Source organism: Madurella fahalii (genome assembly GCF_045866475.1).
Source record: "Madurella fahalii IFM 68171 DNA, scaffold_5, whole genome shotgun sequence".
In the NCBI taxonomy this organism is placed as follows: Eukaryota; Fungi; Ascomycota; class Sordariomycetes; order Sordariales; genus Madurella; species Madurella fahalii.
Window position 1 is genome coordinate 1,885,797 of NW_027263975.1, and position 16,474 is coordinate 1,902,270.

Here is a 16,474-nt window from a genome sequence, read left to right on the forward strand (position 1 = left end):
CACAACTTCATACGGTATAGGTGGCTGTCAAACCAAGTCCGCGGCCCCTGTTTCGCAGCGAGCATGTGCGAGATGACGAGGTCAAGCCGGGGTTCAAGCTGCTGTTGCATGAATTTGGCTTGTCCCTAGAGCCAATATTCATTTCGACCGATTGTGGGCCGTTTTCAAGAGAGTCTGGAGGGCACCAAGACGGCGGGCCGGGGGCCCAGTAATACGATAGCTCTACCTCATCTATGCGAATAGAATGAACAGATGAAAAAGAGCTATGCCGGATGGCTGAGCCCGGCGCAAGCCCGGTGCGAGGAAATTGCCTTCACTTGCGGTCTCGGTGCCCAGACGTCACGGAAATGCACCTGGTCTTCCTCTTGCTGTCTTAGGAGGCTAGCAAGGAGGAAAAAGAGCAGAGAGAAATAGAGGAATCGCGCAGACAAGAATAAAAGGGCAAAAATTTTGCTCTTTTCTATGTTGTGATTGGCAAGGGTAAACAGGATAAACTCGATGCCTGGCGCTTCACGTGAAATTCGTCTGATGTCGTTCAGAATCAATACTTGTTCGAGTTATAGGCAGGGGAGTTTTCTCCATATGACAGGTGACAAGCGACAAGTCCTGCAACAGCCTAGGCACAGATCACTTTTGTTCTTTCCTTCCGTAGCATGAGGATCATTTTGGCCGCCGATTGCGCGGCAAGAGCGGCGTCTGGTTTACCTAAGGTACCTTGCCTTGGGTTACCTCAGCGTGCAAGTGATGGCGAAGTGACAAGCCTCGGAAGGGCGGCTGGTGCGCTCCAAACTCATCAGCCTGGCCCCAGGCTCGCTCATGCGCCAATACGATAGAAGGCCCCGCTGGCGATACCAGTCATATAAAAAATTATTTCCAGGCCCTTGGGGCCGAGGCGATGGGCGCGGCGACCACCGGGGAACTTACCTAGGTTGAGTAGTCATTGCCGCGCACCTCGCTGGAAAGCCGCCGCGGGGGTTACGAGAAGAACCGGTCATCTACCCAGCGCGCCGGAGTGGATTTGGGGTTCAGGTGGGATTTGGGTGTGGTATTATCAAACATCCACTGCAGGTCACAAAGTTAACGGTCCCCCACAAGGCCAGGGACGCGGCCCCAGGTCAGATCTCGATGCCAAAAATGGCAGGCAAACACCACTGCTTAGATGCTGCTTTAGCAGCCGCTGGTCTGTGCAACCCACCAGAAATCTTGCCGCTAATTTTCTGGCATCCTTCAATTCTCCAAAAGCTTACACGGCTCCACGGCGGGCGGTTGCATGCTCCATCCAGTACCGGATCGACAGGGTAGACGGCGCAGGTGCTGCATCCTGATATCTTGCGCAACCTTCACATCGTCTCCACCGGTGCCGGGGCCCAGCTTCACTTTCTAGACAACGGACGAAGCACACCCCGGCAAGCCTCTGGGAGTACAGGGCCGATGTTCGCGGACCTGCATGGGGCTTCCCTTGTCACCTGGCCACTTCATTGGGCTGGCGCTTCTTCCGGCCGCATGGTGTCAAGACTTGGATGCGCGCAGGTTCCCGTCCGAAATCGTGCTGGAAGCTGGGGGAGCGCTGTTCCGCAAGGCCGTGCACGGGCAAGAAAGAAAAAAAAAAAAAAAAAAAAAACAGTAACTTTGGTTATTATTAATATTGTTATTATTATTATTTCCATTTCATCTCGTTTCTTTTGTCTTGTTACTTTTTCCCTAGCGGACGAGCCTTCGTCGCCGTCCCGGCCGGGACGCCATGTGTCGCCGCCGCGCATGTGGCCCCTCGCACGATCGGAGCCATGTCTCAGTCAGGGCACAGGGGTCCACAGCGATGGCGCCGTCGGGGAGCTAATCGTTTTGCAGGGGATTCTGGACCCCCGGCGCCAATACCCACGCTAACGCCAACGGCGGTTGTCTGACAGAGACGCGGCCGATGCACTCCTTGCGCACGACAACGGCAACATCAGACAACATCAGATGAACCGCCAAGATGAGCGTTGAAGATCAAACCAAAATGGCCATTCACGTTCTGCCTCTTCCCCGGCAGGCAGGGGTGCTTCCTTGGTCTTATGTATGAACGTTAAGCAAGCAAGCGCGGTGGGTACATATCCACCCGGTGTGTACGCCCGATACCTTCACGGCTGGGCTCCCGTGCCTGGCAGTCCCCTTGTCACCCTCCCTCTTCGTGACCCACCCGCGTGGATTGAGACTGTGGGGTTTGTTGCGTAGCCTCTCTGCGTTGCAACGAGCGGGCATCTCGAACGAGATTCGGGTTGCTCGTATGTAACTGTGTAGCTCTGGCACGCAACTGATGACAACAGCTCCCTTGGCTGCGCCGGCAACATCCCCCCTGTCGGACGAAGTACACACTAGCAGAGACTTCTGCCGCCTTCTGCCGGATCCCTGGCTAGGAGACAGACTAGGAGAACACACTGCTCCCCTCCCCCAGAGGTCCGGAAGATCGACTAAGGTAGATCCGGACTGCGGTGGTGTCTGGATATCCTACCAAGGCAAGAAGCGGAAAAGCAAACCAGACAGTCTCAAAATTGTATGGCATGTGCTGCATCGGCAGTGTCCGTTACCGCGTTGCTGGCAGATTGCGAGGGACGGGACTCAAAGCTTGACGAAACGGGACTCGAACTCTGCAGAGACGCGTCTCGGGAACCGTGTGCATGGGACAAGCCTTCCGCTGGCCTTTGCCGCGGCTTTCAACGCTTCTCACAGCCCTTCGAAATCAGGACATCTAGGCTCCACTGGAAAGCTGCTCCTTAGGGTTTGGCAAAGACCCGGGGCTAAGGCTCGATGGGCCGGTGGCAGCTACGAAGCGCAGCAGTGACGGGCTGAACCAGGGTTACCTTTGACTGACTGGCACGCCCCCACCTTTCACACCTCTTTTGGGGCTGGCCCGGGGTTGAAGTGATCCTGGATGGCTTTCCCTGCCCGTTAGACTCGTTCCCTGCTGTCGACTGATCGACTAATAAGATCGAGCAAGCGCACGCCCACTCATGCCCTACATCCTGTGATCTGCCCTCGGCATACATTGGGCATCTCGTCTCCCCTTCTGTGCAGACCTTCCCCTGGAGCGGCGCCATCTCTTCTACGCTAGCAGACTCGGGGCGCCGCTGCATTACCTACTGCTGGTCCCGCCCCGTCAAACTCCCAGCGCGATATTTCGGCCTTTTCCGCGTCAGATCCGGTGTGGCTCAGTCCCATTGCCGGCCTCGAACCCACACATATCATACCCGGTACCCTTGGCGGCAACTCATCATTGTAGTGGATGCCCTCTAACCGGACACACTGCTTATTTGGTCCCTGCGCATCAAGAACCCTGGCTCTTTCTCTTCTCTTGACGGTGACATCCCGCATTGGGCTTCTGACTAGCTCTTGGCGGCTCGAAGGGGACATCCTACCGCCATTCGCCACTCCCACTCCCTTGCCTTGACCTGAAGGTTTCTCTGGGAAGACACGGCCATCCCCAGGCGATTCGCATTATCCGATTAGACACCACCCCCAAGCCGCTGACGACGACTCCTTGTCCCCGGGCTAATACCCAACCTCTCTCTCCGGGGGGTGTGGATTTCCGGGGAAGGATATTGGGCAATCTTGGCTGTATCCTCTGGCCAACGATCGCTAAATCACGGTGGTAACCCGCCTGCACACCCACGCCCGTACCAAGAACCGAAGCAGCAGATCACATCCTGCCACCCTTCCAGCAAGCAATCGCTATCGACCCAGAAGCGCCGAGTTTCTGGCACACTAAAGCTTGACAGAAGTGGAGAGACCTGTCCCATTATCAGCCATCCGCGCACTCCCAGTTTTTCCCAAACCACGAAAGGGGTTGCCACCTTGTAACTATCCTGGCCTCTCCTAACCCATGCTGTGCCGGGATCCAGCCTAGCCTAGTGGTATCCCGGACATCTCAGATCCCATAATTAGCCTCCCTCGACCCCTTGACGCTTTCCTGCCAGCTCGTCATTCGTCTAAGCTCAGGTATCCTTTGAGTCTTTCCATCTTCTATTCAAAAGCGCACCGTCCTTGCAGCGGACAAAGCGGCGACTGTTGACTGTGAGGGACTTTGTAACGGTATTTGCGCAGGAAACTCTTGATGCAGTAGAGTCAACAGGCACCCTTGTGTTCTTCTTTTTTCTTTTCCTTCTTTCCTTCTTTTTTTCTTCGTCCTTTCTTTCTTGACCTAGGTGGGGTCTCGACGGGCTCTCTTCGCTTCAATACATTTTCCGCCGAGTTCTTCCTATGCAGCGCGGTTATGAGCTGTTGACCGTAGGGCCGTGAGGACTTTGCGAAGACTCAACTCCTCCTTCGCCCGTGGCCCTCGACCTGGTCAGCCGCAAAATAAGACTTATCCTCGGATAAGACCGAATCGACCGGACTTTCCTCAGCCCCGAGCTACTCGACCGGCCCTGCATGTTGCGGCCAGCTGCTACCTCCCGACACGACGAAACACGGAGAACCACGCGTTGCAGAGAATCCCCGACGTCAAAGTCGCTGCCCAGCGCCAAAACAGTCGCCATGAGTGACTACTATCATCACTTCCTATCCTCGATGGTTGGTGCCGGGGGCCAGCCCAACCCTAATCAGCTTGATGGCTCCGGGCAGGGGCAGATGCCTCAGCCAGCAGTCGTGCCCATGGGAGGCCCGGCGGTACCTAACCCATACCAGAGCTTGGGTTATTTCACGGGATTTCCAGAGCCGATCATGTTCAATGCGCCAAAGGCGCAAAGAAGTAGGCGGAAATCTGCTCCTGGCTTAGACCACATCAAACATCGCCGCACAAGATCCGGTTGCTACACTTGCCGCAGCCGGCGTGTCAAGGTATTCTAAGAAGAACCCTTAGCATTAGGTCTGGTCTGACCCGAGAGCAGTGCGACGAGGCCCATCCTATTTGCGAAAGTGCGTCGGGGAGCAATGGCCCAGCTGTCACCGATGCCAGTGCTAACCTGGAGATAGGGTGTAGGAAAGGAAAAAGAGAATGCATTTATCCCGAGCCGCCGCCACCAAAGGGGTCCGGAAACAGCAGCTCGAAAGACTCGACGGGGCCGAGTCAGCAGGCGAGCCCCAGTTCTTCTCGCGACGATGATGACGACGAAGCCGAACAAGATGCCAGATTAGACCCGATCATGGATGAGGAGGAAGACGAACCCGCAAGCGCCACGTCGCAGACGTCTGCCCCTAACTTCCCCTTGCGAAGATCCAGCACGACATCCTCGTTCAGCCTCCAACGTGTCGCCACAGGACTGCGCCAGGGGTCAGAGACGCCTTCTTTTGACGGAAACAAGAGCTCGTCCCCTGCATTGTCAGCCGGGACTACCAGCGCGCTCACATCTGCCGGCTTGTCCTTTGCTGAGCCGATGCAGACGCCTTCTCGCCCAGACTGGACATTCCTCCCGCACGAGCTGCAGTTCTACCTCGGCTACTTCTACGACAACATCACACACCACCACTATTGTATGGTGAACGACGCCGATGACTTCTTCAGGGCGACCATAACGGGGTTGGCGATTCGAAACGAGGCCTTGCTCTATGCTGTGGTGGGCTTCTCGGCATACCACCACGCAATGAAGAACCCAAACGGGAGGATCAACGAGTTTCTGCAATACTACAGTCGCAGCGTCTCGCTGCTGCTGGACTGCCTGAAAAAGAAAGAGAAGTATAGTGTGGGGACGCTATTGACGATACTGCAGCTCGCAACGATAGAGGTATGTGACTGCACTCGGAGAGGATGTTAGGATTTTGAAGGGGTGGCCACCGCACGCTAACTGCTGGGGTAGGAATATCTGGGCGATTGGGTCAACCTCATGGGCCACCAAAGAGCAGCGTTCGAGGTCCTCACACAACTTTTCACGCCGCAGTCCGTAATGCAAACGCCAGCAGGCCGTACGGCATTGATGTGGTATACGCGGTTCGACGTATTCATCGGTATCATGGGCAGCTTCGAGACGACGTTATCCCCCGAGTGGTACTCGGCACCGGTGGAGTACTACGATTTGAGGGCGGCAGCAGAACCCCACAACGTGGGCTGGAAATTAGAGGCATGCCAAGCGCGGCTGCGGCGGACGTCGATGGAGATGTCCTTACTTTATGCAAAGGGGGCAAAACAAGAGGTCACCGAGGACGAGTACACTGCTGGGCATCGCGGGTTGTCGGCCGCTCTCGACGACTGGAAAAACAGCCGGGACCCTGCCCTGACCGACGCCGCGTTTCTCGTGTCGGACTTTCCAGGCAACCAGACACCCCGTGCCGACGACGTTGTCATACCCCCTGCGCCTGGCGTCCTGTTCCGGCCGCCATTGTTCGCCTCGACGATCATGATGTGCGAATACCACTCGATTGTGCTCATGCATGGCAGCCAGACGGCCGCGAAGCTCACAGAGGAAGCCCGGGCGGAACTGATGGAGCATGCATACGCGATATGCCAGATCTGCGAGACGGTGGAGTTATGGCCAAACAGCCCTCCGGGAAGCTTGATCGTACTGCAGTCATGCCTTGCAATCGCAGCGCTCTTTGTCCGGCGAGATGCGAGGCACCACATGTGGATAAGGAGGAAGTTTGCCTTGCTCGAGAGGATGGGGTGAGTTTCCTGTTCAGGCACGAGGCAGACGGCAGCGACGGGAGAACGCATTCGTCGTGGTCCAATGTCGCTGGTCCTCTTTGAGTCGCCTGCTGAAGTGCCGAGGCTAACGGAGCATATCCCACGCTCATAGGTACATATCTCCCGTCACGATGCGTACGCGCATGGCAGAGCTGTTCTCTGACGAGAGCTGCGTCCGGTGGTGGTTGGCAAACGACGAGGGCTTTACCCCACTGCTGCAGAATATCCGGGCCATTGCCGACGAGCGAAACGCCATGGCGATATCGACGCAGAGGGAGAGCCTGCAGCAGATTCGCCATGTATTCTCCAGGATGCAGATCGGGCCAGCGGGCGGGAGCTCCGAGAGCGGCGACGGCGCGCGCGGTGAAGGGAAGGAGGAGGACGCGATGGCCTGAAGACAGGCCATTGGCGCGCATGGAGATGGATCCTTGCACCTCCACCGTCATTAGATTCCCCCTTGCAAACACACCCGGGCGGGCAGCCAAAAGCTTTGCAGAGGGTGGAGCCTCATGGGGGGTCTTGACGTCGTTGTTTCGACGTTCCGGGCGCCTGCGAGCCGCGTTCCGGGCGGTTTGGAGGATGGAGACGGTCGAGTGGTCGGAAGTGGTCTCACGGGACCCAAGGGCGCGGCAAGAGTTGACGTTGGTGGAGGACGATGAGGCTCTCCCTGAACAATTTCCCTGGACCCGATCATGCGGTCTTGCGACGTCAAATCTCGATGCTAATGCAGGGGCCGGCGCTTGGATCGCGGCTTGAACCGCTTTCGATGTTCTGAAACACGCCTTCGGCACTCCGGCTTTCCTCACGCCCGCTCCTCTTCCCCACACCCCGACCAACCATGCATGCATTGTCGGGCCTGAGATCCGCTACAGACATCGGACGAACGCGTCGACTTGGGGTGCTTCATCTGCTCGCCCGGCGCCAATTCGCCCGAGACGTGGGCAGGTCAAGCGCAGTCCCTTCACCGTAATCCTAGCTTATCCCATCAGTCTGCCGAGGCACTGCCCCGCGGAAGACGAGGGAGAGCGACGGGGGCGTGGCTTTGTTGGCCTAAAAGGAGAACTTCGGCTCCGAATGTTACCACACCGAGGGCCCGGACAGATGACGATACTCGACTCCATGTCTTCGACGAGTGACACGACCTTCGCCTCGCATGCCGCATGCCTGCTTTTGACCCCGTCATCTTTACCTCACGTATCATTGTTGAGTTCCGGAGCAATTTCACTTCACTTCATGTATCTATTTACCCTACTTAATCCCCCTCCATTCACAGCCCCTCATTATTCACTCCTCGTATTTGTCCGCATTTATTTTGCCACTTGACGTATTTACCACTTACTTACTATGTACCTTAATGCTTATTCCTACCTGATACTTTTTTTTTCCCCCTCCCATCTCTGCATCACTCTTTGTTGTTTTCCGCGGGTACATGGGGCCATTATTTCAGGTTGGGGATTGGGGGGTTGGGCCTTGGCAACAGTGAGTGCTCAGCGCTGTACGGTGCTGAGATGATGAATCGCGACGCAACACGACGCAACGAAATCCTGATAGAAGCGGCGAACATACGCATACACAAAAAGTTGCATATATGGGAAATCGGTGCCAACTGAGGGCAGAGCATGGTTGGCCGACTGGGCCGGCTTCGGTTGGTTTTTGCGCTGGAAGGCAGCGTGGCGTAAACGGGGGCGGGCAAAACGAAGCAAAGTAAACACACGAAAAGGAGGTTGCCGAAGCATAGCGAGAGCGAGGGGCGGGGATGCATATATCTTCCAGGATCAGAGGGAGAAGCGTTTGAGCATTTCAAACATTTGGCGTCTATTGTAAATGTGCTATAATAATTCATTCCACCATACCATTGGCTCATCCGTCCCTCATCGCACATGAAATGTTGCATACTCATAAGCACGCGCGGCCCGCCGCCGTTTCCTGTTCTTGTCATGTGCTTGTCTCGGCCCGAATATGTTTCGCTGTTGCTTATACAGCGGGGAAAGTGTGTCTGTCCTCGAAATCTAGGGATGATGACAGGAAATCTCTTGCTCATGCCGCTGATCTTTACAAAGCCGTTTATACAGGTAGAGGGATGTGCTCTTTGGTAATGAGGGCGCGAAGACGAAACGGGGTATTGATATGATTACTCAAGGAGGCGAAGTAGAAGAATGATAGCAAGCCCACAAACAAGACTTTCGGCCAAAAGAAGTAGTGAATACTAGTCCGCCTTATCATCTCTTTCTTTCGTGCCCTGCTCTTCCTCTTGCTCACCATCGTCCTTCGTCGCTGCAGATTCGACCTCCCCGGCCGGCGACGCTTCGGCAGTGCCCGCCATATCCCCACCTTGTTTGTCCTGCTCTGCCAAGGTTGACGGCGCTGGGCCCGGTTCTTTCTCGGCAGCGGCTTGCTTTGACGCCGTGCCCTCCGTCTTGTTCATGCGCGAGTCTTTACCAGCTTCGCCAGTCTCGGCGGTCGCGACGGACGTCGTCTCCCGAGCTTGTTTCTCGCCCTGTTCAGCTTCTTTGGCTGAATTGTCGATTGTTTGTTCCGCGGCCTGCTGTGTCTCAGCTGTGGTAGCGGGTTGCGTCTGCTCTGTCTCTGTTTCAGCCTTCGGCTCAAGCGAAGGTTCAACGTGGGAGGCTGGTCCGGACGACAAGTCAGATCGAGGTTCGGGACCTGTTGCCTCAATCCCTTCCATCGAAACCTCAGCCGCCGGATCAGACTCAGATACCAGCTCGCCGCTCACTGACGAGCCGGGGGGCGGGATTACGCTAGAGGGCCGCGTAAGCTGCTCGCCCGATGCAAGTGGTCTGTTCTCCACTATCACGGGGATGTTGGCTAGTTCCAATTCCTCGTCGGCTGGTGCCGGACGGGCCGAGATACGCATCTGGCCGAGCCTGCTGGACAGGTCCGAACCGTCATCCTCGTCCGCCTCGGGCACCGTCGTGACCGCGCTTCCTGTAGAGGGACTGCTCTTAATATGTCTCCTCGTGTTGGTCCTGCTAATGGACGGGTCATCAAGATCGGCACGCTGACTTGGCGGTCTCACGATGGAGATCGGGGCGACGGGTTGCTGATGCTGCTGCTGTCTCCTATCGGAGCTGCCATCTCCCGCGCCGTTCCCGGCCGAGCTGTCGAGCCCTTCAGCTTCGGGCGGCAGCTTATAATTCTCGGCGGGCAAGAGGTCGTAAATATCGCACACCGTCTTGAAGAAGACGTAGAGGCCTGTCTGTCCCTCGACATTCCAAAACACGCCGCGGTGTTGAAACCAGGCATGGGCGAATATGCGGTGGAGGCGCCGGAACACATTGATTAGGTTCTTGAGAGCCGTGTTCTTGTCGTGAGCGTCAACGACGAAGCGGCTTGGGAAGATCTTGGGATTGGTCACGACGTTGGCGGCCCAGTCAAGCGTGTGGCAGCAGTAATCGATAGCGCAGCAGCTCTTGGGCGCGTCATGCACGGCACACAAAAACTGCCACTCGCTGGCACGCATCTCGGGGCAGGTTTGAGCGCTGCAAGGAGGGGTGTCAAACAGGAAGCCGACGATTAGGCTGTTGCACTGCGAGATCAAGAAGCGGCAGAGCTCATACAGCCACAGCGTCTTGTCGATGTTCGGAGGTGGCGTCGCCAGTAAACCTGCTGCCTCCCTAGTCATTGGCGACGTGTGGCTGGACGTGTGGTAGTAGTGCAGGGCGGCGAGGTGTTCCTGGAGCTGGAACGCCGAGTCGAGCTGTTCTCGCAGGCCCATATTAGCTTGGTCGTCCGCTCGGTACTAATGACAAGGAAAGAGGGCGAGAAATGTCCAAGGTGTCTGACCTCATGCAACGGCACTAGCGGAGGACCGGCGGCCATGTCCGCAGACTTTGTGCCTCGGTGGATGCGCCGCTTGGCGTTGGTGTCGATAGCCGTTTGCTCGATCTGGGCGGCCTGACGGGTGGCATTGGGTCCCATCAACGGCGATTTGGGCCCAATCTGGATCTCGGCCGGAGGAGGCGGGCTAGGTAGCCGGGGCGAGCTCGGCGGTAGAGCCATTGTGACTCAAGACCCGGCGCGAGGCAGACGCGATGATGGTGGTGCAAGGCCGTTGTGCTACACTTGTATTTGCGATTTCCGAAGCTACGGCTTCCCTGTGTCGACCCTAGCGAGCCTCAATTTTTGTTGGTTGATTATTGCGCCTGCTCGCCTCCCTAGCTGACTATATCGGTTGACAGCGCGTTGGTGGTGAGCGATCTTTCACTGCCGGGGCCTTTGGTTGCAGAGGGGGAACGGACGGTTTGGTCGAGATTTCCAGCGCGCTTTGTTGGAGAGCTCTGGCTCGCCCAAGCTTCAGGCGCTAGGCGCCACGCGCCTCGCGGGCATCCCTGCCCCCTTTGTTAGTTACGTAATTCTCCTATACGTAGTAGGGCCCGCTGCTCCAGCGAGCAACCGTCACTAATTCCAGGCTTCCCGTTGAGCTGCCCCGCAATCTTGGCCTCTTTAGCTGCATGTAAACCGGAAGGCTTGCATACCTTAGACATATCCTGTGTTCTGGTACTCCTCGAAGTCTCGCAACTAAAGCTACCATCCCCCCCCCCCTTCCCCCCCCCTGCGCTGTTTCCCTTTTGCCTTGAGTCGAAATGGATTGGGATGACCAAGACGGCCCGCCAGAGCTTGTTGGCACTGGGACCGAGCTCGCGCCTGAGGAAAAGCCGGTAAAGGTGCCCATCACGATAGTAACAGGTCTGTTGCCCTGAGATTATATTCTCATGGCTAGCTCGGGGCCTGACCTAGAATGCCTGCAGGATACCTGGGTGCCGGCAAGACAACCCTCCTTAACTACATCCTTACTGCCGAGCATGGGAAGAAGATTGCTGTGATTATGAATGGTGAGGAATAACTGCCGCTGTCGCTTTACACGTGATGTGGCAGTCTCACTGACCGTTGGCGACATGACTAGAGTTTGGTGACTGTAAGCGCATTGGCCTAGCCTCGCTAGAGTAAGCTGACATGGTGGTTAGCCCTCGACATTGAGAAATCCCTGACGATCAACAAGGACGGCGAGTCTGTCGAGGAGTGGATGGAAGTCGGCAATGGGTGCATCTGCTGCTCCGTAAAGTAAGCGATGGCCCTGCGGATATCTAACAGGACCGAGCATGGTAACTGAAGTCGCAGAGACACCGGCGTCGCCGCTATTGAGTCACTGATGGAGAAGAAGGGGAAATTCGACTACATTCTTCTCGAGACGACGGGCCTCGCAGACCCAGGAAATCTGGCGCCCATGTTCTGGATGGACGACGGACTCGGCAGCACCATCTACCTCGACGGCATCGTGACCCTTGTCGATGCCAAGAACATCCTGCGCAGCCTGGATGACCCCGCAGGGAAGGTTGAGGGCCACGAGGGGGACGATGGCCACGGGCCCGCCATGACGACCGCCCATGTGCAGATCTCACACGCAGACGTTGTCGTCATCAACAAGTCCGACCTGGTCAGCGAGCAGGAGCTACAGGCTGTGAGGGACAGGGTCGAGTCCATCAACGGCCTGGCCAAGATCTTCGTCACTTCGCAGAGCGTCGTGCCGGAGCTGGAAGGGTTTCTCTTGGACCTACACGCTTATGACAGGGTGGAAGAGCTCGATCGTCCTACCATTGGGCACAGCCACCTCGACAAGGTAAGAGCATTCCCAATTTAATTGTGTGCTCGGCCGCGAAGTGGCTGACCTCGATAGACGATATCGACGCTCTCTATTCCGCTGCCGGAGTTGACCGAGGACCAGCACTCAGCGGTAGATGCCTGGTTACGCTCAGTCTTGTGGGAAAACCTTCTACCGGGTCACAAGCCAACAGGGGGCCCAGCATTTAACATCCACCGGCTAAAGGGCCGCTTTTTTGTCCGGAACGGAAGCGAGAAGATTATTCAGGGAGTACGAGAAATCTTTGACATCTTCGATAGTCCCTCGCCACAGCCAGATTCGGACGGTCCGCGAGCCGGCAAGCTGGTCCTCATCGGGCGGCATCTGGACCACTTCGACTTTCGACAAAGCCTCACGGAGGCAATACGGAGCGTCGCTTCAGCCTAGGAACTTCCGTTACTGTGCGAGGCGGTGAGTTAGATGGGTATAGAATAGGCGGCCTGCTTGACCAGAGAGGAGTGTTGTTGTATGGCGAGATGTCAATGGCCCTCCTGGAATTGAGCCCGGAGAATCCAGCCCTGGCTTGTTTGGCAAAAAAGCTGGCAAACCACCGCTCAATATCGAAGCGACGATCAAAGGAGATAAAGAAAGCTAGATTTGTATGGCCGCTTGTCAGGGGCTTTAGAGCCAGTCGATCACTGCGTGCCGTAATTACGGTATCGTTTGCGAAGGATATGAGGGTGCACGTGCCTTATTGCGGCGTTGGCGCTTTCGTTAAGCGTCTCCTTTGGCCAAGCGTTTGCAGCCGCAGTCCCCAAGTGCAACCGCGACATCTCCATTGTGGATTTACCAGCCAACGCTTGACCGTTGGCCGCTTGACGAGAGAGGCCATTCGCGTGGCACACGACACTGCCATTGAAACCCCGAACGACGACTAGTCGCGTACCCCGGCAACCTGAAATGATGAATCGGCCAGGTATGGTGGCGGCTCGCCTTCATTTTCCGAACTTCGAGCCTTCTCGTGTGCCCCGCTGCTCCCCCCATCTCGACCTCGATATGCCCTGCCCTGGACATCCCCGCTGCATTCTATAAACTCTGCCGCATCTGCCGCATCTGCCGCTCCCGCCGCTGAGCTAGCTATAGTCGGAATTAAGATCCGGGAGCTTAAGGGATACAGAGTTGAGGATGAGGGGTGCTTCAATGATTCGGGCTCTGTGCGCGCGGCTGTCGCCCTGCTGATGCCGGCCGCTCCTACTCCCATCCTTCTGGCAGCGAAGTGTTGGAAGAACTCCTGTGATGAAGCTCGCTCTGAAACTCCCAAGACCAACAGCAATCCTCCCTACGACGCTGCTTGCCAGCGCAGTGCTGCTGGAGCGCCGAGATTGGCCGCGGTCGACCCCTGCCTGCAATCGTTCCAACGCATCCCTCTCCCATCACAACCGTCGCATACATGGACAAGATTTGCTGACGAGCCCGGATGTCCAGGGGCTGTCCCGCAGGCGCTACGCGGCATGCCCGGCGGGTTTGGAGGCCAACAACAACAGCAGCAGCAGCAGCAACAGTCGGGTCGTGCGGTGTCGAACAGGTTACCGAACGGAAAGATAGGTGAGGAGCACGCGATGCTGGGGACCCGGTTGATGGCTGACTCGGCCACAGGGCCAATAGGTAACGGGGCCGGATGGGGGTTTGGCGGTGGCATGCCCATGGGAGGGAGTGCGAGCGTGCCCCCTGGATCGGCCAGGCAATTAGGAGGAAATATTAGCTTTGCGCAAAGCTTGAGCGGCTCACAGCCTGCGACACCGTTGGACCCATCGTAAGTCGCCTTGTTTTTTGTTGTTATTCTGCTTTTGCGATATGCGCTTTCCCTACCCAACGTTTTGCGCCGGGAAACTTTTCCGCAACACTCAAGCACTCAGCTAGCCACTTAGCCAGTTGGCCCTGTTTCTTTCTCGAGCACACGGCTACATTCAGCGCTATCTGCTCAACCATCCCCTGTGCCTGCGATTCTTTGACCTGACATTGGCCGCTTTTCTGTATTGCTTTTCTAAAGTGTCCTTGCTCGCCTTCCGTCTTGCTGGTTATGCACCGAGGAGTGAAGCATGAGATGGAGCGGTCTCGTCCAGTCAAGCTCAAACTTTCCATTAAATCAAAGGACATGAGTGCCGGCGAAGAAGGCCAGGGACACCCTGAAGGGCTACCTTACGCATCCATCCTCAGGGGGTACTTTGTACATGCTCATACCTTGGAAGCATTGCTGATCGTTTGGTCTCTTTAGGGAATTCCCATCCTTATCCAACACGTCCCAGCTGAATTCGACGAGTCAGTCATCCATGTGGGCAGGTCCTCGTAGTCTAGGCGGAGGGGTGCACCGAGGGTCGGGGACCCCGCTATCCTCGCAACAAAACCCGCAAGAAGACGTTTTCGCATCGCGGCTGTCAAGGTACGGGAACCAAGGTAATGCTTCCCAGGCATCTCAAGGGCAATCTGGGGTTACCGACGAGTTTCCACCGTTAAACAGAACTGCGAATGGCGATATCGGCGGCCAGGACCGAGGGAATCTGATGTCGAGTATGGGGTTCGGCGCCCAAAGCTCGAGCTCTGCTATGCAGACGAACCGGGCCGGCAACGGTCTTCTCAATGCCCTGTCTGCGACCTCGCGCGCTGCAGACGTTCGCTCACCAGCCGCGATAGCACGGCCGCAGGACATCCGGAATCCACTTGGCGAAGACGAGACGCGCCAGAAGCCTGCGGGTTATCGCGAGGATAGCATAGCATCACATGCCTCAGTGGCGGACGCGGTTGCCAGCAGGAATCCCCTTGGTGCGATAGGAAACGACCCTCCGACGGGCAAGGGCAAAGAGGAAGAAAAAGGCTCCAGCAACCGGGTACAGGATCCGCTTGAGGGAATGCCTCCCATCGACAAATTTGGCCTAAAAGGTCTCCGGACGTTGATGAACAACTTCCCTCACTATCATGCGCTCACGTGCGGCATCGACCCATCGACGCTTGCGGTAGATATGCGTTCTTCAGAGTACGACATGCAAGACGCCGAAGAAGTTGATTGTCTGCTGACGATTTGCCAGGATGCTGTCAACACAGATTTACTCACTGTTTGACGATGCGCCGCCGCGGTCGCCTATCCCAAAGTTTCAACTGCCGGACTGCTACCAGGTCAAGAACGTGCAGCCGATTGAGGCCAAGATCTCGAGCTTCAACGAAGAGACCTTGATGTGGATATTCTACAGCTGCCCGCGGGACACGAAACAACACCTGGCAGCGACGGAACTGTGAGCGCCCGCCGGAGGAGGGCTTTTTATCAGGGGGCTTTGCTGACGTATTATAGAAACAACCGAAACTGGCGGTGGCACAAGAAGATGCAAATGTGGCTGACCAAGGACGACGTCATGATCCCGCAGGCGCTGGGTCCGGACGTCGAGCGCGGCTACTACATCGTCTGGGACACTGCCAACTGGCGCAAGGAAAGGGTATGACTCCAGGCACCATCACAGCAATGCGGACATTTCACTAACGAGCTCGGCAGCGGGAGCTTACATTGCATTACGGGGATCTGGATACCACTACCACGCAGCTCAGCATAGGAGCCTGATAGGCTGACGACCGATACGCCTGTGGGCGCTGCGCGATCCAGCAATTGACGGAGGGAAACGGATTTTTATTATGTGTGTATGTACAGGGCAAGGGCAAGTGAAGTCTCCCCCGGGATGGGAGCTATGAGTGAAGGACCGGCGCAACTTTGAAATGAAGCCCTTTACCCTATCCAAATGTACATGCTGTGGGGTGTAACTCTTAACTCTCTGAGGACTTGATTGACGTTGAGTCTGTGGCGTCAGTCTTTGTGTAACGGGGGCTTGATACGACCACCCCTCTGTGAGGCGATTATCTTGGCGCGGTTGGGTCTGTTGGAAGACTCCACCGACGCCGAACAACCCATCAAACAGATATTCCACTGGTGACTCGGACAACCACTCTCTGCCGATTCCCATTCTCTCATCGTGCGCACCTGCGGGGATTGTCTCCTGGTTTGTTTGTCATAGGCTCACCTCAGCGCGCCGTCGATCCGCCTGCACACCCGGCAGCGGCAGCAGCGACAGTAAAAGGGGCAGGGAGAAAACGCAACGGTGTCCGGCCAGTTCGCCTCTCGATCATTCGCCCACCCGGAGAACGAGATCCCCAATATCCGCCTACGCCGCCGCGTCGCGCACGACGGGACCGCCCCAATCTGCGTGCGACTTGCCACTGTGTTTTTTACGCTTACTTTGTCT

At 56.6% G+C, this 16,474-nt stretch overlaps 4 protein-coding genes across 4 annotated transcripts; 3 read left to right on the forward strand and 1 right to left on the reverse strand.

Moving 5' to 3' along the window:
* Window positions 1-4,512: 4,512 nt before the first annotated feature.
* MFIFM68171_09142 (uncharacterized protein) lies at window positions 4,513-6,987 on the forward strand (the record flags this gene model as incomplete). The annotated part of the gene is made up of 5 exons (XM_071064561.1): window positions 4,513-4,815; window positions 4,866-4,893; window positions 4,951-5,699; window positions 5,772-6,571; window positions 6,705-6,987. The coding sequence occupies 5 exons, from the start codon at window positions 4,513-4,515 to the stop codon at window positions 6,985-6,987; spliced, it is 2,163 nt and encodes a 720-aa protein (XP_070920662.1).
* A 1,811-nt stretch (window positions 6,988-8,798) lies between these two features.
* Window positions 8,799-10,612, reverse strand: MFIFM68171_09143 (uncharacterized protein; the record flags this gene model as incomplete). The annotated part of the gene is made up of 2 exons (XM_071064562.1): window positions 8,799-10,310; window positions 10,397-10,612. 2 exons carry the CDS (start codon window positions 10,610-10,612, stop codon window positions 8,799-8,801), a joined length of 1,728 nt encoding a protein of 575 aa, XP_070920663.1.
* A 584-nt stretch (window positions 10,613-11,196) lies between these two features.
* Window positions 11,197-12,638, forward strand: MFIFM68171_09144 (uncharacterized protein; the record flags this gene model as incomplete). Its single annotated transcript, XM_071064563.1, has 6 exons — window positions 11,197-11,299; window positions 11,362-11,445; window positions 11,517-11,528; window positions 11,578-11,674; window positions 11,732-12,230; window positions 12,288-12,638. 6 exons carry the CDS (start codon window positions 11,197-11,199, stop codon window positions 12,636-12,638), a joined length of 1,146 nt encoding a protein of 381 aa, XP_070920664.1.
* A 1,064-nt stretch (window positions 12,639-13,702) lies between these two features.
* MFIFM68171_09145 (uncharacterized protein) lies at window positions 13,703-15,798 on the forward strand (the record flags this gene model as incomplete). Its single annotated transcript, XM_071064564.1, has 6 exons — window positions 13,703-13,796; window positions 13,848-14,004; window positions 14,467-15,222; window positions 15,275-15,478; window positions 15,535-15,676; window positions 15,733-15,798. 6 exons carry the CDS (start codon window positions 13,703-13,705, stop codon window positions 15,796-15,798), a joined length of 1,419 nt encoding a protein of 472 aa, XP_070920665.1.
* Between the last annotated feature and the right edge of the window lie 676 nt (window positions 15,799-16,474).